Below are 26,574 nucleotides of genomic sequence, written 5' to 3' on the forward strand. Positions count from 1 at the left end.
CTTAGTTCTCACGTGGTGCCTATCCGATCAATCTTGTGAATCAAGAAACCAAAGTATCCTTCTATCTATATCCTCTTCATCTCTCTTTCTTCCACCAAATTCCGCATCTTTCTATTTCTTTATTTCCTGTGGTTTGCGAGTTTCCGAATCCTTCGGTTGCGCTCGCATCAATATACAATTATTTTATATATAAAATTAAAAGACAAGATTGTCAAAAAAAACCTATTATGCACTAATCAATAAAATACTATTATTTCTTAATTTACTACAAAATCTCAAAGAGAACATTCATCCGGGATAACAGAAGTATATATTACATCATAAATAAAATATTAATTAAATAAATCACTTAATTCCAACCCAACATCCAACTTAATAATCCAACCGATATAAGTACCCTAAATTGATATATATATATACTTAAAAATTAATTATAAAAATATACTTAAAAATTATAACTATAAATTAAAATTAATTATTTTAATTTAAAATGAACAAAATAGTACTCTACATTTATACATTATAGTATATTATCATATTTTATATATTTATACATTTATTGATTGTGTTTTCTATAATTTTGTTAAGTATGTTACGATGGTAATGTTAATTACGAATATTTAATATAAATTGAACTTATTAAAAAATAAAAAATAGAAAAAAGTAGATTGGTATAAATTTCAACTTTATACATATAGATAGATTTAAATATATATATATATACACTTAAACTTATAACTATAACAAATGAAGTAATACATTTACTTAAAAATGATAAGTTTGAGAAAATTTCTCTAAAAAAATAGGTTCAATGAGCTTAAATATTATATATATAGAATATAGATAATAATAATAAATTTTAAATTTTCATAAATATATTTAATAGTTATAATTTATTAATTATATTAATAATAACTTTATAATATTGATAGTAACATATTAACTATATTAATTAATATAATTATTTTTATTAAAAAAAATTGATCACATAGGATCCACCGAGCTCAAATCAAATATATAATGTATTGATATAGATATTTAACAAGTTCTAATCTTATTCAGCCTGGCTGAACTTGTTAGTGGTCATACTCTTTTAATACTTTGCTTCCTTTTAGGGTGTGTTTGTTTGGGGGTTTGGATTTTGAGTTATGATTTGAATACTAAAAATTTTGAATTTGAATAATTGTATGATGTGATATAAATAGGTGTTGAAGTGATGTTTTGAATGTAAAATTGATTTTTAGTTTATACCTGGTTGGATCCAGATTAACCAAGGAACGTGCATATATACTTGGTTGGATTTGAGTTCCATGAACATTACGGGGGTGTTAGTTTATGGTTTGGGATTATAGTGTGTTTGTTCAAAAAATTCATTATTCGTTCAAAAAAAATTTCCACCAAAACATCAAATCAGACACCTATTTTTTATTTTCTATATTATTATAAAAATCAATTTTACATTTAAAACACATAACAATGTACCCAACCATTTATATCAACATTTATTTATATTAAATCATACAACTATTTTAATTCAAAATTTTTACCATTCAAATCTCAACTTAAAATCTAAATCTCGAAACAAACACACAAGTGTAGCCAACCACCGCCCATGTTGCTCATGGCATGGGATTTCTTGTCTTTTTTTTCACCCTGCTTTCCCTACAACATCACACACTATGTATAGATAGGATTGTCAATTGGATCCGAATCAGACCGGATTTGATCCGGATCCGGTATATTTTTTTTGGATTTGGAACCTCATATGAATACCGTGTCCGGAATCGGACCCGGATTCATTTTATATGGTTTCAAATATGATATTTTTAGTTGCGATCCGGAATCCATCCAGATCCGAATGTCTATATATATTCTATTATTTATTGATACATTTATATAACTGTATATAATGTTAGATAATTTAAATTCTTTTTGGCATTAGGGCGTTATTGTTAATTACATATTTTTTTATATTTAAATTTAAAAATATGTTATTTAAATTTAATTGTTGAATTTCTACAAATATCGATAAATTTTGTGCATTGATCCGAACCAATATTCAAACATAATGTTTTGAATATTAGACCCTGTCGGATCTGACGGGACTAGATTCGGTCAACATTTTTTTTGTTCTGACAGATCTGATTCCGGATTCGAAAACTGTAACGGGAGGTCGGACCGGATCCGACCAGCTGATGGGCCTATATATAGATACATGTGTGTATCTACAAAGACTATATGTATCTATACACACGTGTGATGCCAGTGATGATGTAGGGAAGGCAGAGTGAATGTTGATGCATGAGATCTCATCCCGTTGCCAATGCATGGTGAAAACAAGCCTTATCTTATTTTTCTCTTTGTATCCTCAACGACTACAAAATTGAATAATTGAGACGGTTGGACACCCCTTCACCCACCTCTATCTATTACAATCTTCCTCTAATTTAAGGGTAGCAAACATTTGGTGTCGAACATGGCATTAGAGTTCAACCTTTCATAATGCAATGCCATAATCAGTTGTCACCCATCTTGTCTTTCCGGTCATCCTTTCTCTTCCTTGCTCTCCATGTAGATGTTGCCGCCACATTGTTTCGTTTTTTTTTTTTTTTTTTTTTTTCTTTTTGTCAAGAAATCACTTTTGAATTTGGAAATTTTGTTCAGGAGATTCAAAGGTGGTTTTCGGACAATTTGACATAAAATTTGTTGGATAATCGTTTATTTTTTAATCTATGGAATTTAATTTATAAATTAAATTTATTAAATTTTGAAATTTATTATTCGATGAGTTGAAATGCATGTGAGTTATATGATGGTTGTCAATAATGTGATTTAGGCATATGAACGCGGGAAATATTTGGAAAATAAATTTGAAATGCATTATGAATATATGCATTAACATGCACGTATGCATGATTGATTATATTGTATACATGATAGCATGTATTACAATAAATGCATGAAATGCATATTTGAGTGCATGCATACATTTACAAATATAGAGTGAATGCACTTAATGTGCATATCGTGCAAATTCATTACATGCCATTTAAGTTCATTTGAAATTCAAACATGGATTTTGATGATATGGCCGATTACATTCGGTTTTAAGAAATGTAATTGTCATATTAAATTATCCGTTTTGGATGAGATTGATAAACCCCTCATGAGCATGCTTATAAGAAGGCTTTTGATTCATTTTTTTTTAACACATCACAACAAAGATATTATTTAAGTACAAATATTATATAAATTTTAAATATTCTTATGAAAAATTTTACATAATAAAAAGTATATGTATTAACTATAAAAGAGCTCAATGTGGACTCCACTTTTCTTTAAAATTTTGCAATCATGCAATTTCAAATTTTGAGATTTTTTTTTTTATTTATTTTTCTTTTTTTACAGTTTTTTATATAACAGTGAAGATACAATTTATTTTATATAATAGTGGAGATATAATTTTTTACGGAGTAGTTTTTATGGAGAAGCACGATATGAAACTCTATGATAGAAGCAAATCTTTCTATTAGAGAAGATTGCCACCGGAAGAAGAAGATTTCTTCGAGTAAGTTTTTGAACAAAGTTTTTTTCAATTTTTGTATAGTTTTTGTTACGCAGTTTTCTTTCTTTTTTTTTTTTTTTATGAAAGAAGCAACCGAAAGTTTTCGAGCCCTTTTTTTTTTTTTGTGAAAGAAAAATATTTTTACTGGAAAAGATTGCCACCGGAGCAGAAGTCCGTCTTCTTGAAGTAAGTTTTTTAATGAATTTAAGTTTTTGAATAAATTTTCATTGATGAATTATCCAATTTGTTAGCAAAAATTTAACTAATTATTATAGGTTATGTGTATTATATTAATTTAACTAATTACTAAAATTCTGTAGGACATATGCATAATGCTGCATAAAAAATAAAAAAAAATAAAAAAATAAAAAAAGAGTAAAAAATAAGAAATAAAAAATCCTGCAACATTTGTTATTAAATTATATAGTCATCAATCTCTATCCCCCGAATCCACATTCGTTGCCTATTTCAATATATCACTGTGATAAAATCCGTTTCGTATTCCAACATATCACAACATCATAATAATACAACAAAAAAAATGCATATTAAAAACTAAAATAAAATAAAATTGAAAACATGTAGGGTAAACCGTCGTCATCGTGCAGTAAAAAATATGGCATAATCAGTGCAGAAAAATCGTCTATAAAGTTTAGTGTGATTACCTGTGAAGCAAATAAAAAGGATATCATTTGTCTCTAATCAATTTCGCAAGAGAAAATTGACCAAATTAGGGATATAAAGCACGGCTAAGGCCGAGTAAATAATTTCTGCCATTTTATGAAATTGGATTAAATAATAATAAAAAAAAGTTATTTTTAATATCTGATATTACGATTGCAGCGGTGGTCGTTCCAGCGGTGTCAACGGTGGATCTGACTGTGCACTACAAGAAAAAATTATTTTTGTAACAAAACTTTTTTGTCTCTAAATCTATTTTTTCCGTTACTAATGACATTAGAGACGGAATTAGGAACGGAATTACGTTAGCCACGTGAACTTTAGGGACGGAATTCCGTTACAAATATATTATTTTTTTTTGTAGTGGTGGTAGGAAGTTTCTCCGGCGGAGCAGGGTTGTTTGACAATGGAAGTAATTTGCAGAAGCACAACGACTGTTTAATCAGTGATGGTGTAATGTGATTGTGGATAAAAGTAGATGGGAGAGTGGAGTGAAAGTATAAATAAATGTGTGGGAAAAATCCCACTATATTTTTTATTAAGGTTTTCCTGTGCACTTTAATTATATTTGAATTTTTACTTTACTTATGAATAAATATAATTTAAATGTTATACACAATATTTATTGTTCCTAAAATGATGCTATTCAAAATAAATATATTTTTATTTGACTTTATCTGAAATTTAAATTATATATTCAAATTCTATCAATTATATTTGACTTTATCTGAAATTTAAATTATAGATGTTAATCTTTCTAATTTCATTCCGCTACCCAAAAAAACCATTTGGTGCGGAGAAAACTGTGGCAAGTCGGTGCCACCATAAATAACACTATAGGCGCCGAAAGTGGCGTCAATCATAATTAATTTTTTTAAAAAAAATAAAAATAAATGATAGACGCCGAAAGTGGCGCCAATCGTAATTAATTTTCTAAAAAAATAAATGAAAGGCGGCCCAAAGTAGCGCCAATCTTAATTAATTTTTTTTAAAAAATAAATGAAAGACTTTGAAAGTGGCGCCAATAATAAATAAATTATATTTTTAATTTGGTGCCGATAGTCGCACCACACAATAAAACAAAAAATAATTGGCGCCGAATTCGGCGCTCTAAATAAATTAAAAAATAAATAATTTACATATTGGCGCCGAATGAATAATATATCTATAAAAAAATTTAAAATTTGTAGCCAATTAAATTATATTTGTGCAAAAATATTGAAAAGCTTGTTGCAAGAGTTAAAAGCCCATAATCATCTGGTCGAAGCTCTGCATAAAACGAGCTTCCATTATCCATTACCCCAACAGAGAATATCCGTAAAACCTGGCCTCCAAATTGTTGTCCATTTTTGACACTTTGTCTTCTAAGAGTAGCTTTAGGAGCTTCGCTCTCCCTTGATGAAGATTTTGAGTTTTTTAACTGAAACCAACATACAAAAGAATAACCAGCAGCAGGGGGCCAAGATCATTCCCCTAGTGGCACTTGAATGCAAGCAAGGCATATCCTGCTCATGTCCAACTCCAAAAATGGGGCAAGAGATACATCTTCGGATCCCATATCCTCTGAAAGAATCAATCTTTCAATCATCTGGATAAGGTACCGACCAGAACTAAAATGCCTCATTTGGAATATGTATCGAACAAGAATTCTAAGCTATGATACTGATAACCTGTCAATCAATAAGTGAATTGTCCATATTAATACAATTTTTGTGCAGCCAAAATTCATCTTGGCAGGCAATATATTTCCACATTATTAACAACATTACCTGTAGGCACCAAGAACTTCTACAACCTTCAAAGCATGAGAAACCAAAGGAGAAAAACTTGACAGCATGGGCTATACAATCTCCAAATGAATTTGTACACAACCTAACAGCATTGGAACAAAACTTTAATAAAAGCATCACATAATCGAAAAATAATTAGTAACTTGAATTAGCAAATTCGAACCTATTGATGTTAGATTTTCCTGATTGAAGCAATTGGAATAAGCAAGCTTTTCAATAAGGTACACCATTTTAGCTGAACCTTTGGAGTGAATAGCAGCAAAGCACGTATGAGCACCCTGACAGCAGCAACATTGAACACCCGTGCTTTCTCAGGAGCAAAAGAGCCTGATTGTGTTGTCAAAACAAAATAGGTTGATTCATTTCCAGTATTATGAGATACCATCATAGATTCCAGCATTAGAGATGGCGGAGGAACCAACTCAAGTGAAAGTTCCAGAAACAACTGTATAATTAGGCATTCACTTTCAACGCAAATTAACCAGGTAGCATTGTCCTATTGACAGCATTAGCAGAAACTGCAACTGTCATTACGCGCATGATATATGTAAAGATTTTAATTCCAACAGAATTTGTCAGCTATTTTTTCTATTCTTTATCAATTTGAAAAGAACGAAGGGTAGTTAATAAAATAGAAAAAACACTCACTTAGCCATAACCCCTCTGTGCTGAGCCATTAACTCCTAATATCCTCCATAGGGCTCCAAAAGCATCACATTTTGCATCATATTGAAGAGTATATTGAGATCCCAAAGCAGTTGTAACCATCCCATTTTTTAAAATCTCAACCAAGGAACCTAATTCATCTTAATGGACCTGAAGATAATTGAACAAATAACATTATAAAACAGCAACTTCGACTAATGCAAGAAACAGTGCATGACGTTCAGCAAAAAGCATACTCGGAGAGTGATTTTACACACATTGGGTGACAACAAGCATGAATAATAAGTGAAAGTATCTACAACAGAACATTTGTAACAAACAGAAACCTCCACAAGAATAAACTGTTACATGCAAAACAGAGAATATTACATCCAACAACTCTTCAATTTGAAAAATATAAACAAAAAAACAAAACAACTACAAAGTAATACACCTTCATACTAGATACAGAACTTATAACAATCTTTACACATGAATAACATTTAACATCAACGATTAAGGAGAAACATATCAGCTTCAAATAAATTAACGATCAAACACCAAGATACCAACAGAACCATTGTCTAAATTCAATAGCCTCAGCAGAGTCAACATCACAACACCATATACAATCTTGATTATTAACATACGTGAAATTTATATTGAATGCACGACAAGGTACAGACAGGACAAAACATAAAATCATAATTGAGAAGAATGCACAAACAGTTACGACAATGAAACTACATTTGAAGCATAAAAGTAATCCGATGAGTAATGAGCTGGTAAAGCCAAACATCACCCTAAGCCAAGCTTTCACCTTATATGTTATAGAAAAATCAGCAAAAAACAAGTAGAGACGTATCTATTGCATCTGATTTGCAGAGATGAAAATAAATGATTCCAGCAGCATATATGAAAATTCACAAATCAAGAGAACTTACTTATTTAAAAAAAAAATCAGGAAATCAATCACTATCTTGTTCATGTACATCAACCTCCTCCCAGTCAAGAATATGACGGTCATTAGTTTCACCTTCAAAAGATTCCAATTGACTTGCATGTAAATCTACATTTACATTAGATTGAACACTATCAGATAAATTGTGAGATGCATTAGAGTCTATCCATGCCGTGGATCTTTGCACTCGATCAGACTGATGCGTCAAATCATCCCATGTCACCTCTACCACATTACGTGGTCTGGTTTTCATAACAGTTATCCATCTGGAGTTGGATCTAGTTTTTTTAGCATACTCAACATAAAAAACTTGTTTTGCTTGTTGTGCCAATATGTAGGGCTCTTTTGTCCTAAGAAGATATCGAAAGTTCACATCGACCAAATTATATGTATGATGGCGTCACATGCCTCAGTTAGGGTCAGCCTATCGACAGCGGAACAAAACCACCTTCATGTGATAATGTAGATCATACGAAACTTGCAAAATCTCTTCAATTACTCCAAAGTATTCTATTGAAGTACCATAATTGCTATTAGATTGCACTGCAACTCCATATCTCTGACTCGCCCGCCCATCACTTCGATCAAAGGTACTAAATTTCCATCCATTGATCACATATTCTTTAAATGTTCTCACTTTGTAACTCATGCCTGATGCTATAGCACGCAAGAGTGGAAGCACACCATCTAAGTTCATATTCATTGTTGAGTCTCGAAACCAATCCACATAACCTTCGAAAATAATATGATCAATAGAAGTAGATGATGTCCCTATGTGCTCCTTAGCCCAATCACAATAGAACCTGTTAGTTTATTCATGTTTTAAACTAATCATTCATCCCCTTAGATAAATTAAAGATACATTCATTATTATAAAAACTTATCATATAATCCAAAAAGGAAATATTATATTAATTACCGAAAATAAGGCTCTGCCTCTGGAGTTTTGGTCAAGATATATAAGGAAGTAGATCGATATTCTGAATCCGATAAATACCGTGTCGCTTCACGTCCACCTGCTTGTCCCGGAAAGTCAAGATTGTGCTGCAACAACAAATCTTTCCAATAAGATAGATCCCAAAGTATACTCTTTTTCGTCCATTTATGTGATTCTCCGTACCCATTATGTGAATTTGATAATGGGTTATCAATTACCTTTGGTATCCTTGAAACCCATTGCAATATCAAATCCCCACTTAAACGCCCCCGTGCAGTACCCTTCTCGACTTTTCCCTTAATAAAACTCCAAACATCTCGACGAAAGGCATGACATCGTGGTAAAAATTGTCGATGACAGCCCAAGTAGCCCACTTTTTTCCCATATTGTAGTCTAAACACCGGATTATCATCCATACAAATTGGGCATCCTAGGATGCCTGCAGTACTCCATCCCGATACCATCACATATGATGGAAGATCTCCTATGGTCCATATTAAAGCCGCATGCATATGAAATTGATGACTTGTATGTGCATCATATATCACATATCCATTGTGCCACAGATCTAATAATTCGTCTACCAAAGGTTGCAAGTACACATCTAACTTTCTTTTTGAATTATTTGGACCAGAGATTACAATTGTCAAAAACATATACTGCTTCTGCATACACATTCCTGGAGGGAGATTGTAGGGTGTCAAAATTATTGGCCAGGATGAGTAATTACGACCATATGTTCCAAATGGGGCAAATCCATCGGTGCATAGACCAAGCCTCACATTGTGTGGATCTTGCGCAAAGTTTCGGTGACATGTGTTGAAATGTTTCCAGGCAGCTGAATCTGATGGGTGGCTCATCCTTCCATCCTCAATGTGATGCGTAGCATGTCATATCATTGCTTGAGCAGTATGTTTGAACTCAAACAAATTTTTCAATCTATCTTTCAATGGAAGGTACACCATTTGAGCTGATGCAACCTTGCTATACCAACTACCTTCTTTCCATCTCGACAATCCGCAAAACTTGCATATTTGGGTCGCCTCATCTGACTTCCAATATAGCATACATCCTGCTGGACAACAATCTATTTTTTGAGATGGCATTCTCATATTAGATAGCAATTTTTTTTAAGCATAAAAACCAGATGGCACTTGGTTGCCTTCTGGCAAGGCACGCCTCATCAGACTACACGTATCATCAAATGCCGCCTTAGACATATTATTTTTGGATTTTATACGAATAAGCTCGGTCACCACAGATAGTTGTGTTTCTTCATTAGAACCATCATAAAGGGGTTGATCTACCAAGCGCATTGCATCACTAGATCTACTTGCCATTTCTTCTTCATTGATAGGGTCTGCTGCGTACAATCTTTTGGTTGTGAGCAATCCATCATCTATAGCATTATTTATCTCTTCTTCATTTGAATACATCGGCAGAGTACTATCCAATCCCCCAGCTGCATGCACCTGATTTGGTGTACCAATGTTGATTGAGGGATCAAGTAGCTTTCCATGGAACACCCAAGTTTGGTAATCCTGCACAAATCCCTTCCTTAATAGATGCACGATAACCTCATTTAGATTTTTATTTTGTTTATTATTGCATTTTAAGCATAGACATAATATTTGACCTTGATTCATGAATTGTATTTGTAGAGATGCCCATTCAACAATTTTGTGCATGCCATCCTCAAAAGCTTCTCTAATCGATTCACCCCCTGGCAATACCCTTTGATACATCCATGATCTTTTCCTTCTTGCATACATAATCTTTTAAAGCCGGTCGAAGACAAATCAAAGAATTCCTTGAATATGAAATAACAAAATAAAGTAATTAAAATAAATAAATGTGACTCATTTTCAATTGAACTAACTAATAATCTTGAAATTAACTAAATACCAGATAATTTTGAATAATCGTAATGATTAACTGATACTAATACAAAAATTTTTTATTAAAAAGTAACTCAACATATAAAAAATAAGCAACAAATTTATATGATTCCAAATAAATTTCTAGACAAATATTACAATAATTCTATTGCAATTTTTCAAGCCTGCAGATCGGGGTCAAACCAAACCATCATCGAACCGAAATCGAAACTGGTTTTACCATGGTTCGTTTTCAGTTTCTCTTTTTTCAACCGGAAAATTCAAACCGGCTGTTTTGTGTTTTTTATTTTTTTGAAAAAAAAAATATTTATACTAACCTGAAGAGGAGTGGAGACGGCGATGGAGCAGCAGGATGGGTGGGAATGGGGACGGTGCAGGAAGAAGCAATGAAGAAGAAGAAGAAGAAAGGGTGAGTGAAAATGAAGAAAGAAAATGAAGAAAGTAGAGATTTGGAGAAGGAGGAGACCAAGGAAGATCCGGTGGTCGGTGCGGACGGCAGCGGCTGTTGATGTAATTGCATTAGAGCAAAAAACACATAATATTACGTATAATTAATTTTATAAAAAATAAAATGATATTAATAAAAACCATAATTTATTAATAATTAAAATTTAGAATTTTATAAATTTTTATTATATAATTATATTTCATCTAAATTATATTAATATTATTTAATTAATTATTATTATTTATATAATTTTAACATAATAAATAAAATATATATATCTAGTTACAATTAAAAATAACTGTTTTTAATAGGAAAAAAATATAAAAATATAAAAAGATATTTATTAAAAATAAATAAATAAAATTTTACTGTTCAAACTTAACCGGCAATGTTTAAACCGAAGTCGTTGATTTCAAAACCGTCAAATCGGATATGAGTCGATTTCGATTTGACCTTTTGATAAACCAAAATTGACTGTTTCAAATCATAATCGTAGTTCAAATCATTTAGACAAATCTATCACCAAACAATCATGGATTCGATTTCGACCGAAATTGCAATCAAACAATATTTTTTGAACTTAGAAGCGGTAAAAGAAAAAATTACGTGAGAAAGATACGAGAAGCAAAGAATAGATAAGAAGAAAGAGGAAAAATATAGACAAGAAAAAAAACCAATGGAAGAAACCGGTTGTGGATTATATCAAATATCAATTACATTGTGAAGCATGCTAGGAATGAGGTAAGGACCTCTTCTCTCTGACGTAGCCAAACAAAGTGAAAACCATTCGACCGAGGTCGAGATCGTCGCCGGTTTATAGCATAGGTGCTGCAGTGAAAGATTCCGACGTAGCATCATACCTTGAAGAAAGAGCAAAAAGACTCACTTTGGGTCCATGGCTCCCGTCAAAATGGCCCTTCCCTCCCTTTGAAGAAAGCCTCGTGTCCTGCCTTGATAAACCTATATTTGTTTATTTATTTATTATTATTGTTTGCAACAGAAATATTAATATATAATAATAAAATAAGTAGTTATTATAATGATATAAGTGGAATATAATAATATCACATTCTTTTTCTATTTTTAACTTTTTAAATTATATAAAATATATTTTTTATTTTGTAATAGTACGTATTTTAATTTTAATTATATAATTATATAATATATTAATAATTTTTTAATTATTTATTTTTAACTTAGGTTGTGATTTCTGCTATTTTTATAATAATTTTTGCTATTTTTTTTCGAGACAATTCAAAATATCGAAATATTTTTTGTGACTTAATTCGACACAATTTATGCTCTCGAAGCTTTTTCATGATGAATGTCAAGACATCATATATTCAAAAAATTTCTTCGTGATTCGTTTTGAGACATGCATACTCTCAAAATATTTTCGCAACTTAATTCAAAATAATTAAAAGTCTCAAATTATTTTTTGGGATTTATCTCCAAATCATTCAAACTCTCGGAGTTATTCTCGTTACTTATTTCGAGATAATTCATAATCTCATAATATTTTTGGCGACTTATTAGGAGACAATTAAACCCTCAGAATGTTTTCTGCAACTTGTTTGAAAACAATTCAAACTCTCGGAGTACTTTTGTAACTTATTTCGACACAAAACATGCTCCAAAAATTTTTTTCTTGTTGAATTTCATGACAACATATATTCACAGAGTATTTCCGTTAATTGTATTGAGACAATGCATACTCTCGAAATATTTTTTCTCGACGTATTTGAGACAATTCAAAATCTCGGGGGTATTATTCGTGTCTTATTTCAAGATAATAGTTACTCTCAGTGGCGTTTCGAGAGAAATATGTGGCAATGCATTGTTATGAAATAGTCTTCGAGACCATGGTGGAGACAAAGTGTCGCGGTGATGTCTCAAACCATAGTTGAGACATTAATTTGTCTCGAAGAAAGATTTTGTGACACAATATTGTCTCGGAGGTTTTTTCCGAGACAATTTTCCGAGATTATTTAGCATTTTTGTGGTAGTGATACTTTAAAAATTGCATGGTACTCCCTTATGTGATGAGAAGATGATTTAATATATATATATATATGTTTTGCATGACGAGAAATTTCATGTAATATTTTTAAAAATATAAGGGGTGTCATGCATACGGCGATGATGATGATGAAACCATTCCACCTACTCAGTATTATTAAAATTTCTGTGTAATATTTTTTTCTTTGTAATGTATTTACTTTGACATTAAAATTAATTTGAATAAATATTTTTTATTTTACTATTTAAAAAATATTTATACGAATATTTTATTTTATTATAGAAAATTTAAACTAAATAAAAAATTAAATAAAAATTATGGTTTAATATTTTATCGACAATTTTGATAATTTGGTTTGATGTTTTGCCCCAGAAAGTTGTAACAATTTGTTACAGTTTTCTGCAACAAAATATCATTAATGCTCTTCAATATTTTCACGGAAAATGTTGCAACAAATTGTTGAGAGTCTAGCGCGAAATTAATTCTACAATATTTCTACCACAGTTTATTAAATTTGCCTTGGAATCATATATTTTTTAGATAACTGATAGCAGTTAGGCGGGAATATATGAATATTAAATTAAACAATAAACCCACGTGGTCACATCCCTCCTCTATATATATATATATATATAGGAGATACAAATTGTGCTACTTCATACATAGTTAACTTTTCTACACATAAAGATAGTATGTGTATGGGTTTAGGTATCTTTTTAAAAGTTAGTTATTACATCACTTTATTTATATACTATTTTTATTTTGAACCGTTCTATTTTATTTATCTTTTTGTTTTCTATAAAAAATATTATACATTTTAATAATATTAGAATTTTATAAGATATATTTTTTTTTTTTAATTTTCATTAAATTAGTTAATAAATTTAATATTAATTTATAATTATTTATGTTATATACTCTCTCCGTTAGGTAAAATTTGTCCATTTTGGCTCGGCATGCAGATTAAAAAAAATATTTTATCGAAAAAGTAAAAAGGTAATTGGGGTATTTTTGAAAATTTAGTTAGTAATTAAAAAGAATTAAGAGAGAATGTAATAAAATTAGTGATATTTATTGTAAATAAGAATGAAGTGTAATAATTAAATAGTGACTTTTTTACTTTTCCAAATATAGTAACGAGATAAATTTAACGGCCGGACAAAAAAAAAAGTGAGAATAAATTTGGCGGAACCGAGTAATAATTATTTAAACTAATATATCATTTAAATTATTTATTAATATATTTTACATAATTTTTATATATACACTAAATCAATCATAGGTGGGACCGTGAAAATAAATAATACTTTTTTTTTTCCTAATTAATAATATCATTTCTATTTTAGTCTGTTCCATAACATTTTATATTTATATTAATTTTTATTAAATATATAACATCGTACATCATGTACCACTTAAAATTCTTTTATTTCTATATCTCTTTAATAAATAAATAAATATTTTTATCTATAATTAAAATTTCTTCTTTTTTATAAAATTAATTTATGTTAATTATAAATAAATAATAAATATTTTTTATTTATTCGTATTATATAAAATTTTATTCTCAATAAAATCATATTTATATTATATATATTTTATTAAAATATAATTTTTAAATATTTAAATACATATTTTAAATTTACTTTCATGATATATATATATTATTCATATTTTAAAATTACTAATAATATTTTTTAAAAGAAATAATATCATAACATATTATTTTTAATTAATTAAATATATCTCCTAAAAAAACCGTATCGGTAATCAAAAGCATCATTTGCAATTGGATGTAAGGAGTATTAAAAATTTTAATATCATTGTGCAAACAAAATTCAAAAAGACACGACAAGATGGATCAGCATATATAGCGCATCGTGAATAGTGCCAATCCATCTGGCGTTGAGATCCTGTGACCTCCTACGAAACGAAACTCCAACCCAAGTCAAACTAATCATTCGGCAAACCAAAATACTATTCATCAACAAATATACTAACTAATAAATAATTAAAAATATATTAATAAAATAATTAATCCATATTTTAATGAAAGATTATAAATTAAAATAAAATATAAAAATATAAATTAAATTTTCGAAAAATAAAATTAAAATGAAGTAAGTAACGAATGCATGTGATTTTCCAGCACCAGCTTCTACTAGGGCAGCGGAAAAGGAGCATTTAAAAGAAAGCAGTAATCAGCTTGAACAGGGAAGGGAAATTCATTCTTTTCTGTACACACACGAAACAAAATTCACAATTGAAGAAAGCAAAAGAAAACGGAAAACAGTTTTGATTTCCGCTCTTCCTCCTCGGACGCTGTAAAATCTTCACAACTAACCGTCTCTCAGAAAGGAAGAGGACGAGGACGAGGACCAGATCGAAAGGCGCTTTTTCTCGAAGAATTTCCGATTTTACCCCCGCGAACGCCTCAGTCAGGAATCGCTGTAATCTCTCCAGCAAATAAGCATGGTCACGCATCTACGAACGATGTAGAATCTCGCGCGCTGTTCTTTGACGAGAGCAGAGCATTTCCTGGAGAAGGAACACTTGCCGTGGGTAGATTTTTTTATGAAAGACGATGAGGATCTACTCCACGATAGCTTCCACTCTGGTGACGTCGTCGCCATAGCCTTCTTCACTTGAACGACCTGAGCTGCTGCTTAGTTTAGTTTAGTTTGGGGAGAAATTTCTAGGGATTTGGGAATGCAATTGGTTTTTGTTTTGGTGTAAAATAATGTGATTAGAGAAGGGGCTCTACGGATAAGTGTGATGATATTTATAGGGACAAAATTTAGGGCTCGAGATGACGTGGCGAGTCGCCATCGCCTTTTCTTGGAAGACCCGCCATTTGGAATTTCATTTTAATTTAATTTTTTTTTAATTTTTTACCCAAAATCTTCGGAATTGTGTATTTGTTTTGTAAGTTAATTTAAATAAATATTTTTTATAAGAGGTATTAGAAATTATGTAGGTAATATAAAATTATTTAAATCTTTTAAATTCTATAGGTGTGTTTCTTTTGTAAGATAATTTAAATTAATATTTTGTATATGAAATATGAAAATTTATGTAAGTAATATAAATTAATAAATATATGTGATATATTAATATTTTTTGAAAAAAATATTTTTTTTTTATTAAAAGAATACACCCTATGTGTTTTTTGAATTTCTCTCACAATATTTTATATCGAACCCAAGAAAAAAATTCAAAATTTTTTTGGTTGAGTTTGAAAAAATTGGTTTATATTTTGTATTAAAATAATATTTAATGAAATATTTTGTGAGAAAAAAATATTTTTTTGGAAAACACAAAACTTCAAATAGTAAAATTTAGGAAAATTGACGTAAAGAAACAAACATGGGTTTGTTTTGTGTCCGTTTTGAGTTTGTTTGTTTGTTTTTCTTTAAAGTTTAATTTTGATTACAATAATATTTTTATATTATTTAAAAATATATATATTTTTATTTTAAAATGTATACAGATGAATGGTAAAAAATTTAAAGGTGTGTTTTTTTTTTTTTATTGAGTTTGAAAAAAATTGGTTTGAATTTGGTATTAATTTTTTTTTGTCCGTCTCATAATAAAATATTTATTTATTTTTTTTATAATTATACTATCTACCTAACATTACAAATATCCTTCCAATTTACAATATATTACACAGATGTCATTACATTTATATCATACAACACTAATAGAGTTAATTTATTTCTTAACCTTTATTTCTACTTTATCCTAATATAATACTAATATTTCTAAAACTCCGTGCAAAAAACAAATGAATATATAAATATGGAACGGAGAGAATATTTTTTTGGGAAACGCAGAGTTCAATAATAAAATTTGCCAATATTTAGTTAAAAAAATAGACCCTAAGGTATATACAATTTGAATACTACTGAGTTTTTTTTTGATTATTTTCTTATTTAGGTGGATTTTTATAAATTTTGATAGAATTGTGAAATATAATTTTTATATTAATTTTTATAAATTGTTGATGAGAATATATATATATATATGCAATATTGTTATACACATAGCTATTATAATCTTACTATGCAATGTATATGTAGTAGTAGCGTGGATGCCTTGTTGGCAGGATTACTAACCACACATTCATTTCCTTCTTTTGCCTATAAATACATGTACGAGTTAAGGAAATGCATCAATCAATTTACAAATTCTTTCCCTTTTTCTCTCTCCATTCATTATATAATATATACAATATAATATAATAACACACATACATATATATATATTTGTATACATATATACACACACGCGCCCGTACACACTCACACACACTTACCATTATTATATATTATCATTTATATAATACGTTATCAGCATGAAGGCTCTTGCCTATTTTATTTTTGGTAAGTTTTATTTTTATACTATCTATATTATTTATTTTCTAAACTATGGAAAACCTTGCAAAATTTTCTTTTAAACCTCTGTCTCTCACCGGCAATAATTTTCTGACTTGGTCCCTGGATGTAGAAATGCATTTGATTTCTATGGGCCTTGTTTATATAATTGCCAGTGAAAATACGGCTACAAGGCAAGATCGGGCTAAGACTATTATTTTAATCTGTCATCATTTAGACATTCCTTTACAGTCTGAATATTTGACGGTGAAAAATGCACTAGATTTGTGGAATGAATTGAGGGAGAGATTTAGACACTTGAAATATATCACTCTCCCGAAAGCCCGACATGATTGGCTTAACCTGCGGTTGCAGGATTTTAAAACTGTTACAGAGTACAACTCTGCTATCCATCAGATTACATCTCAATTGAAACTCTGCGGAGAAATTTTTACTGAGAATGATAAATTGGAGAAGACTTTCTCTACCTTTCATGCTTCTAATGTTGTGCTGCAACAGCAGTATCGTGAGAAAAATTTTCAAAAGTACTCACAGCTCATTGCATGTCTTTTATTAGCTGAGCAAAATAATGAGTTATTGATGAAAAATCATCAGTCCCGGCCCACTAGTTCCAGTCCGTTCCCTGAAGCAAACGTGACATTTTTTGAACGAGGCCGAGGACATGGTAGAGGCCGTGGACGTGGTCGCGGTCGTGTGAGTCAACGCGGTCGATATACCCCTTACAATCGCTGCAGTTTTGACATTAACAGGATGTAGAGTAAACCCCAACATGGGGATATAGCCAAAAAGGCTAAACAGGGAAAGAGGCAAATCGACATTTGTAATCGGTGTGGCATTGAAGACTATTGGGCCAATACCTGTAGAACAGCCAAACACCTCGCTAATCTTTATCAAGCCTCACTGCAGAAAAAGGGGAAGGAGGTTGAGACTAATCACGTTGATAACGATGACGACCCCGATGATGACCTTCTGGATTACGACACAACGCATCTTGATATAGCGGATTTTGTCGTAGATCTAGCAAACCCCCAGTGACAGACATATTATGTCATTTTACATTATGTAATATTTAAATTAACGCATATTACCTTTTCGTAATACATTTTGTAATATTTATATTTGCCTTTATTAATACTGTGTTTATTTATATTTGAAGGTTAAATGGATGCTAAACAAAATGATGCAAATATGTATTTTATTGATAGTGCAACAACACATACTATATTGAAACACGAAAAATATTTCTCCCATTTGAAAAGGGAAAGAATGAATGTCAATACAATAAGTGGCAGTGTGAAATTAATTGAAGGTTTGGAGAAGCCATTATATTTCTCCCCGCGGGGACAAAAATTGTGATACAGTATGCACTGTTAGCCACTAAAGCTCGAAGAAATTTACTGAGCTTTTATGACATTCGGAAAAATGGTTATCACAGCGAAACTATGAGTGATACCGATGGTGAATTTTTATTGATCACCAATGTCATTGATAAAAAAAAATGCATCATTGAGAGACTACCCTCACTCTCTACTGGCTTATATTATGCTATATTAGGTGTTGTTGAAACACAACTCACGGTAGATCAAAAGACTACCGATTTTCAAATATGGCATGATCGCCTTGGGCATTCTGGCAGTATAATGATGAGGCGAATAATTGAGAATTCGCATGACCATTCATTAAAAGGTCAAAAAGTGTTCAACTCAAATGAGTTAACCTGTATTGCCTGCACTCAGAGAAAATTGATAACCAGGCTATCGCCAGCTAAAGTATGTATTAAATCACCTACATTTTTGGAAGGAATACACGGGGATATATGTGGACACCCACCGTGTGGGCCATTTAAATATTTTATGGTGCTTATTGATGCATCTACCAGATGGTCACATGTCTGTTTATTATCTACGCGCAATATGGCATTTGCAAGATTGCTTGCCCAAATTATTAAATTACGGGCACAATTCCCCGATAATCCAATTAAGACTATATGTCTGGATAATGCTGGTGAATATACATCGAATGCATTTGATGATTATTGCATGTCGATTGGAATTAATGTAGAGCGCCCAGTTGCTCATGTTCATACACAAAATGGCCTGGCAGAATCACTTATTAAAAGATTGTAATTGATTTCTAAACCATTACTGACGAGGTCTATGTTGTCCATTTCAGCTTGGGGGCATGCAATCTTACATGCAAGAACACTTATAAGAATGAGGCCGACAAGGTATCATAGCTATTCCCCAATGCAGTTAGTATTTGGTCACGAACCAAATATATCTCATCTACGTATTTTTTGGTGTGCTGTTTATGTTCCTATTCCACCCCCCAAACGTACAAAAATGTGTCATCAATGTAAATTGGGTATTTATGTCGGATATGAATCTCCGTCAATTATAAAATATCTTGAGCCTGACGGGTGATTTATTCACTGCAAGATTTGCATATTGTCATTTTGACGAATCATATTTCCGACATTAGGGGGAGACAGAAATGAACCGAAAAGGGATATTAATTGGAAAATCCCATTGAATTTTTGTAATCCTCGTACAAAACAGTGTGAACTAGAAGTTCAACGCATTATACATTTGCAAAATATTGCAAATCAGTTATTGGATGAATTCAATGACTCGAGCAAAGTCACTCGATCATATATCCAAGATGCTAATGCTCCGGCTAAAATAATTGTCCCTGATGGACAAATTACAAGTGCTAATGAATCAGCGACACACTTAAAGCGTGGTAGACCACTCGGTTCCAAAGATAAACATCCTTGAAAGAAAAGAGGAATTAATGATGATAATCATGAAAATATCAGGAATGACATTGATAAACGTCAATCTAACGAGGAAGTCAACCCTGAAATAATTGCTCCAGAAGAGCACGATCTTGAAGAACATGATGAGATTATTGAAAACTCAATTAATTATGTTACTTCAAGAAAATGTTGGAACCGTAAAGAGGCAATTATTGATAATGCCTTCGCATACAGTTTAGCACTTGATATATTGGAAGAAAATGAAGATCCAGAGCCAAAATCGGTTCATGAATTTCGGCAAAGAAATGACTAGCCAAAATGGGAACATGCGATTCAATCAAAGCTTGACTCATTAAACAAATGAGAGGTCTTCGGACCAATTGTTCAAACACCAGATGGTATAAAACCAATTGGATACAAATGGGTGTTTGTACGAAAAAAGAAATGAACATAATGAAATTATGAAATATAAAACCCGTCTTGTAGCTCAGGGATTCTCACAAAGACCTGGAGTAGATTTTGATGAAACATACTCTCCAGTTGTTGATGAAATAACATTTAGATACCTTATGAATCTAGCAGTGCAAGAAAAGCTCGATATGCTTCTTTTAGACGTAGTTACTGCATATTTTTATGGCTCATTGGATACTGATATTTATATGAAAGTTCCTGAAAGATTCAATATGCCTGAAGCATACAAATTAAACCCAAAAGAATCATATTCCATCAAATTGAAAAAGTCATCGTATGGACTTAAACAATTAGGGCGAATGTGGTATAACCGTCTCAGTGACTCTTTAATAAAAGAATGTTATACTAATGATCCAATATGCCCATGCGTCTTTATAAAGAAAAATGGATCAAATTTTGTCATTATTGCTATATATGTTGATGATCTCAATTTAATTGGAACTCCTGAAGAGATCCAAATTGCAGTTGAATATCTAAAGAAAGAATTTGAGATCAAAGATTTTGGAAAGACAAAATATTGTCTGGGATTACAAGTGGACCATGTGAACAATGAAATATTTATCCATCAATCCACATATACACAAAAGGTATTAAAACAATTTTACATGGATAAATCTCACTCTCTGAGTACACCAATGGTGGTCAAATCCCTTGATCCCAGCAAAAATCCATTTAGGTCAAGAGAAGAGAATGAAGAAATACTTGGCCCCGAGGTACCATATATCAGCGCTATTGGCGCATTAAAGTACCTCGAAAATTGTACTAGGCCAGATATATCTTTTTCAGTAAATCTACTGGCCAGGTTTAACGCATCCCCAACAAAACACCATTAGAATGGTATCAAATACATTTTTCGTTATCTTCAAGGGACTCATGACCTCGGTTTATTTTATTCAAGTGAATCTCGAAATGAATTAATTGGTTATGCTGATGCTAGTTATTTGTCTGATCCATACAAAGCAAAATCTCAAACTGGCTATTTATTTACTTGTGGTGGAACCGCAATCTATTGGAGATCTGCTAAACAGACAATAACAGCTACTTCTTTAAACCATGCTGAGGTTTTAACAATTCATGAAGCCAATCGTGAATTTGTTTAGTTGAGGTCCATGACTCACCATATTCAGAAAATTGTGGTTTGATTACCGATGATAAATTACCTCCTACAATATTATATGAAGATAATGCAGCTTGTATAGCTCAATTAAAGGGAGGATATATTAAAGGCGATCGGACAAAGCACATATCTTCGTAATTCTTCTTCACTTATGATCTTCAGTAAAGTGGTGAAATTAATGTGCAACAAATTCAATCATCTGAAAATTTTGCAGATTTATTTACGAAGGCGCTACCGACTACAACATTCAACAAACTGGTGCAAGGAATTGGAATGCGTCGGATGAAAGACATCAAATAAAGTCCAAAACAGGGGGAGAGCATTAATACAAGAATTGTGTACTCTTTTTCCTCTACTATGATTTTTTCCCACAGGGTTTTTTCATAGTAAAGTTTTAACGAGGCACATTCTCTGTATAAAGACATCCAAGGGAGAGTATTATACAAGTAACTATTACAATCTTACTACGTAAAGTATATGTAGTAGTAGTGTGGATGCCTTGTTGGCATGATTACTAACCACACATTCATTCCCTTCTTTTGCCTATAAATACATGTACGAGTTAAGGAAATCTATCAATTAATTTACAAATCCTTCCCCTTTCTCCCTCTCCATTCATTATATAATATATACAATATAATATAATAACACATATATATATATATTTGTATACATATATACACACGCCCGTACACACTCACACACATTTACCATTATTATATATTATCATTTATATAACAAATATTTGCATATAAAAAGTTAGTCAAACAAGGAAAAAAAAATATATTAGTATATAAAATATGCTATTCATTATTATGATTTTTTTTTTTTTTACTAAAATTAGTTTTATAACATAAAAAGAGAGATACACACCTATATATATATATTACAAGACATAATATAAAATAAAAGACAAGTTCCGAACATACAGACTCAAAGTATCATTCCAAAAGATAGGCCCATAGTACTACTTCACCAACCAATGTCACAATCCTCAACCAAAGTTGGATCGGATCATAAGTCAAATAGCAACAAAGTAAGGGTGTGTTTGTTTGGGAGATTTGGTAGGATTTTCATTGTTCATTCAATTTTTTTTTAAATAATAAATAAAATCCCTATTTTTTATTTTTTATATCATACTAAAAATCAATTTTACATTCAAAATATCACATCAAACACCTATTTATATTCTATCATACAACTACTTCAATTCAAAATTTTTACTATTTAAATCTCAACTCAAAATTCAAACTCTCAAACAAAATCGTCCAAACTCTCAAACAAAATCATTCACCAAGCACTCACCATGTCAAGTAATGCATAGGAGTACCGATCAGTATTGAAAAATCTAGCACCCTCCTATACAGAGAAGTCAGTTCTCCTATAGAGGAGCCCAATCCCTCGTAATTCTTATCATTTCAAATTAATAGAATCCGTTATTAGATTCGATAAATTAGATGACATCTCATTTTGTTTTAGTAAAAATGCACAAAACATCTTATATTTTGTATTATGTTATTTTATTTTATTAATAAAATTTAGAGTGTTTTGTGCATTTCTATTAAAACACAATAGGATGTTCTATAATTTATTCTATTAGATTTCATCCATGCAACAATAGTAGTACATCATTCTCACAGGACCATTTCTTTAAATGTCTGTTATACTCCCTCCATCCACAAACTACTGTCCTACTTTTCTATTTGGGATGTTCAATAACTATTGTCTTATTTCCTTTTTTTTTTAAATACAAATTTTACATTTTTACCCTTCATTCATTTATTACTTTTAATCTCTACCATACAATTATGGGCAAATTTGTCAATTCATAACAAAAGACAATCACCTAAAAAACCGTGCAAATATATTTTAGGACAATAGAAATGGACAGAGAGAGTATTAGATCTTATAGGAGTTCATTATGTAAATCAAGAAACAAAAAATTCCTTATCTTCAAAGAAAGTGATTCTCCAGCTTTGTTATTTTCTTTAATCATCTTCTTCTTGATTTCATCACCTCCAATATTGATATCGAACAAAACCAGTAAGAAACATCAGAATCAAACTTGAACATAGGCCACAAATGAATGTAAAACAACACCACCCACACTCAGTATACAAACAGGTGAGGAAGATTATCGATGCAAGAACATAGAACCAAGGAGGCCACCCTCGACTCCACGACCAAGCTGCCCCATATTCCAAATAGCCTAATATATCGAACTTTAGTCTCCAAATCGAGCAACCATCAATAAATTCCAATTAACTACAACAGTCCAGTAGGAGAACATAAAACACCAACGATCAAACATAACAAAACCTTCCGATACCTCGATCAACACATGCATACCACAAACTGACTCTCCATCAGGTCTGATACGTTTTGTTTAGACACATTGTGGATGTGAGGCCAAAAGACAAGATGAAAGTTGGCCTTAGAGAAAGGAGGTTCTTGGATAAGAGGTATGACAGCTGAACTAGGACAGAAATTAGCCTGAGGATTAATCGAACCAGAAGATAAACTGGAAGCTCTGCTGAAACACCTTGACTTGTCTAAGCCTTTTTGAAAAACGCATAAATATTAAAAACCTTGGCGAGACTGGCTTTTTTAAGAAATTTGGTGATATTCTGATTCATTTTCTTATCCAACAAGATGAATTGATTAATTTTCTTTTGCAATTTTATCCTTCTTCAATAATTTTGAATCATAAACCACTTGAGTAAACTTTCTTTGGCCCGAGGAGGAAGAAAGGTTGTAAATAAATCCAATAATTTTGTTCAATTCGGTATTTGATTAAAATATTATATATTCGTATTTGAAATTTTAGGATTCCAATTCGAATAAAAATATACGATTCGAATATGAATCAAATATAAATATGAAATTTTATATTCGATTCAATATTTCGAAATCGAATATATATATATATATACACAATATAGTATACATTTAAATATATTTTTCAAAATAAATAAATCAGATTAAATGTATTTATAATATTACTTTTAGAATTTTATATAAATAAATATATAATATAATTATAACTATAACCGTGCAATGATTTTTATACTTTTGTTAAAGTAAAAAATTCTTTTTTTGTGTCAATTTGAAAAAAAAATAAAATTGATAAATAGTAGATAAGTGTATTTTTTTTTTCACATATATATATATATATATATATTTATCAAGGTGTTTTAATGTGGTGAATTCTAAATCTTCTTCATACACTACGGGAAAAAAAAAATGCAATTTTTAATCGAGTTTTTGCAACAGAACTAAAATTCGTAGCTATTCAAAACAAATTTTAGGATGGAATGAAAAGATAGGTCATGATGAGTGTATTAGCGACAAATTTATGAAAGGGATTAATCCGTTGCAATTGGTGATGGATTTAGTGACGGAATTTTATACTATCACTTAGTACTCATGAAATTAGCGATGGAATTCTAGACAAATAAATTTTTGTCGTGAATTCTAAAATAAAATGTAACCCCAATTCGTTTCTCGTCATTTCGGGAATACACCCGAAATCAAGAATACAACGGTAGCAACAAGCGGAGGTGCTACGGGCGATGGTGGTGGCTTCTTGGTGGGCGACGGCGGTTTTAAGAGACAAATGGTATGTAGATTTTAATTTTATATTTTAAATTATTTACTGCGAGACGGCTGGTGACAACAGCTGGCGGTGTCATAGCTATCATTCGGGATCTGTCGTCACATGTCAGTGGTTGTTTTGGGGTTGGGCAGCGACGGGCCGTCTTCCCTATCTATTATTTTTATTTTTTTTATTTTTCTTTGGGAAAATATAAATATAAAATAATTTCCTTAATTTCTTTTTTTTAATATTATTTTAATTATAGTTAATAAGTTTTCAGGAATTTTTATAGTGACCTATAGTGTTTTGAAGGAAGAAAAAACTTTTGATTTATTTTGATATAAATCTTATCCTGAATTTAATTCATTATTTATGTGATTGGGTTGAATAAAGGCAATTTAGATTACATAGAGTTTTATTTGTGGCGATATATTTTTTTTTTGTATGGGCTGAACTGTTGGATAATAAAGTGTTATTGTTTATATACGCATGACATTGAATTGAGGTTGTAACATGACATAAAATTTTTTTTGGCAATGTTATTGGATGAAATTATGAGGTACTTAGCTCTATGAACTTATAGTGAAACACTTGTACAAATTATGACTATAAGGTCTCGAGAAATGAGGGACATATGGGACGGCGCGTACAATGTACCACGATGGCCATGATTATTGCAACACGATGGCGAACCGTGTGAATGCATGACAAGAAATTTTTATTGTATTAGAGTTTTATTTTAATATCAACAGTATACATAATGTTTATAAAATTTATCAAATTTAGCAAGGTATGATAGGGATCAATGAAGGGATGTCTTAGCTCGAAAATATGAAATATAGCCGCGATGAGACATTTCTTTCCTTGGTTCACCGGGATACAAAGAAGAAGAGAATTTTCAAGTTTGGGTTACTCACATCGACAGTGCCACTGGAGCTGACTTTTCTTTTAATGACGGGCATATGTCGGCTAGTCCGAATTATGACCAATGTTTGGCAAAGATGGAGGCACGAACGCAACGTATTAAGGTCTAATCCATGACCATAAAGAGCATTTGGAGAGGATGACCTGTCGCGCAGTCAATCTAATATTTCACATATTCCGTGATCACAATTGGATGTAATATAGGGAAAGAGATAGTCTCCATAGGGATTGTGTGATTCACTCTTTCGTGTTCTAATGCAGTAAATAATTGGGGGGAAATTTTCTTTTATTATCTAATGAAAATAAAACAAGAAAGCAATTAAATTAAGGGAGAACTAGCTATTAAAGTGATATCTGGCTCAAATGA

The 26,574-nt window shown here is 31.0% G+C and overlaps 1 protein-coding gene and 1 long non-coding RNA gene across 2 annotated transcripts; both read right to left on the reverse strand.

Moving 5' to 3' along the window:
* Positions 1-5,456: 5,456 nt before the first annotated feature.
* LOC127252668 (uncharacterized) lies at positions 5,457-6,811 on the reverse strand. The gene is made up of 4 exons (XR_007839115.1): positions 6,685-6,811; positions 6,200-6,363; positions 6,016-6,118; positions 5,457-5,916 (listed from the first exon to the last, which is right to left on the reverse strand). It is a non-coding gene; the product is annotated as an uncharacterized LOC127252668 (long non-coding RNA).
* Positions 6,812-7,684: 873 nt separating this feature from the next.
* On the reverse strand, positions 7,685-10,892 carry LOC127252632 (uncharacterized). The gene is made up of 4 exons (XM_051276896.1): positions 10,795-10,892; positions 10,216-10,389; positions 8,562-10,120; positions 7,685-8,445 (listed from the first exon to the last, which is right to left on the reverse strand). Exons 3-4 carry the CDS (start codon positions 9,437-9,439, stop codon positions 8,067-8,069), a joined length of 1,257 nt encoding a protein of 418 aa, XP_051132853.1. The 5' UTR covers positions 9,440-10,120; positions 10,216-10,389; positions 10,795-10,892; the 3' UTR covers positions 7,685-8,066.
* Between the last annotated feature and the right edge of the window lie 15,682 nt (positions 10,893-26,574).

Source organism: Andrographis paniculata, unplaced genomic scaffold (assembly GCF_009805555.1).
Source record: "Andrographis paniculata isolate CXL003 unplaced genomic scaffold, ASM980555v1 Contig46END, whole genome shotgun sequence".
Taxonomy (NCBI): Eukaryota; Viridiplantae; Streptophyta; class Magnoliopsida; order Lamiales; family Acanthaceae; genus Andrographis; species Andrographis paniculata.

Coding starts and splice junctions, on each gene's coding strand:
- LOC127252632 (XM_051276896.1), bottom strand. CDS start 9,439: ATGAGCCACCCATCAGATTCAGCTGCCTGGAAACATTTCAACACATGT. Junction 8,446..8,561: donor GAGGCAGAGCCTTATTTTCG/GTAATTAATATA, acceptor ATAAACTAACAG/GTTCTATTGTGATTGGGCTA.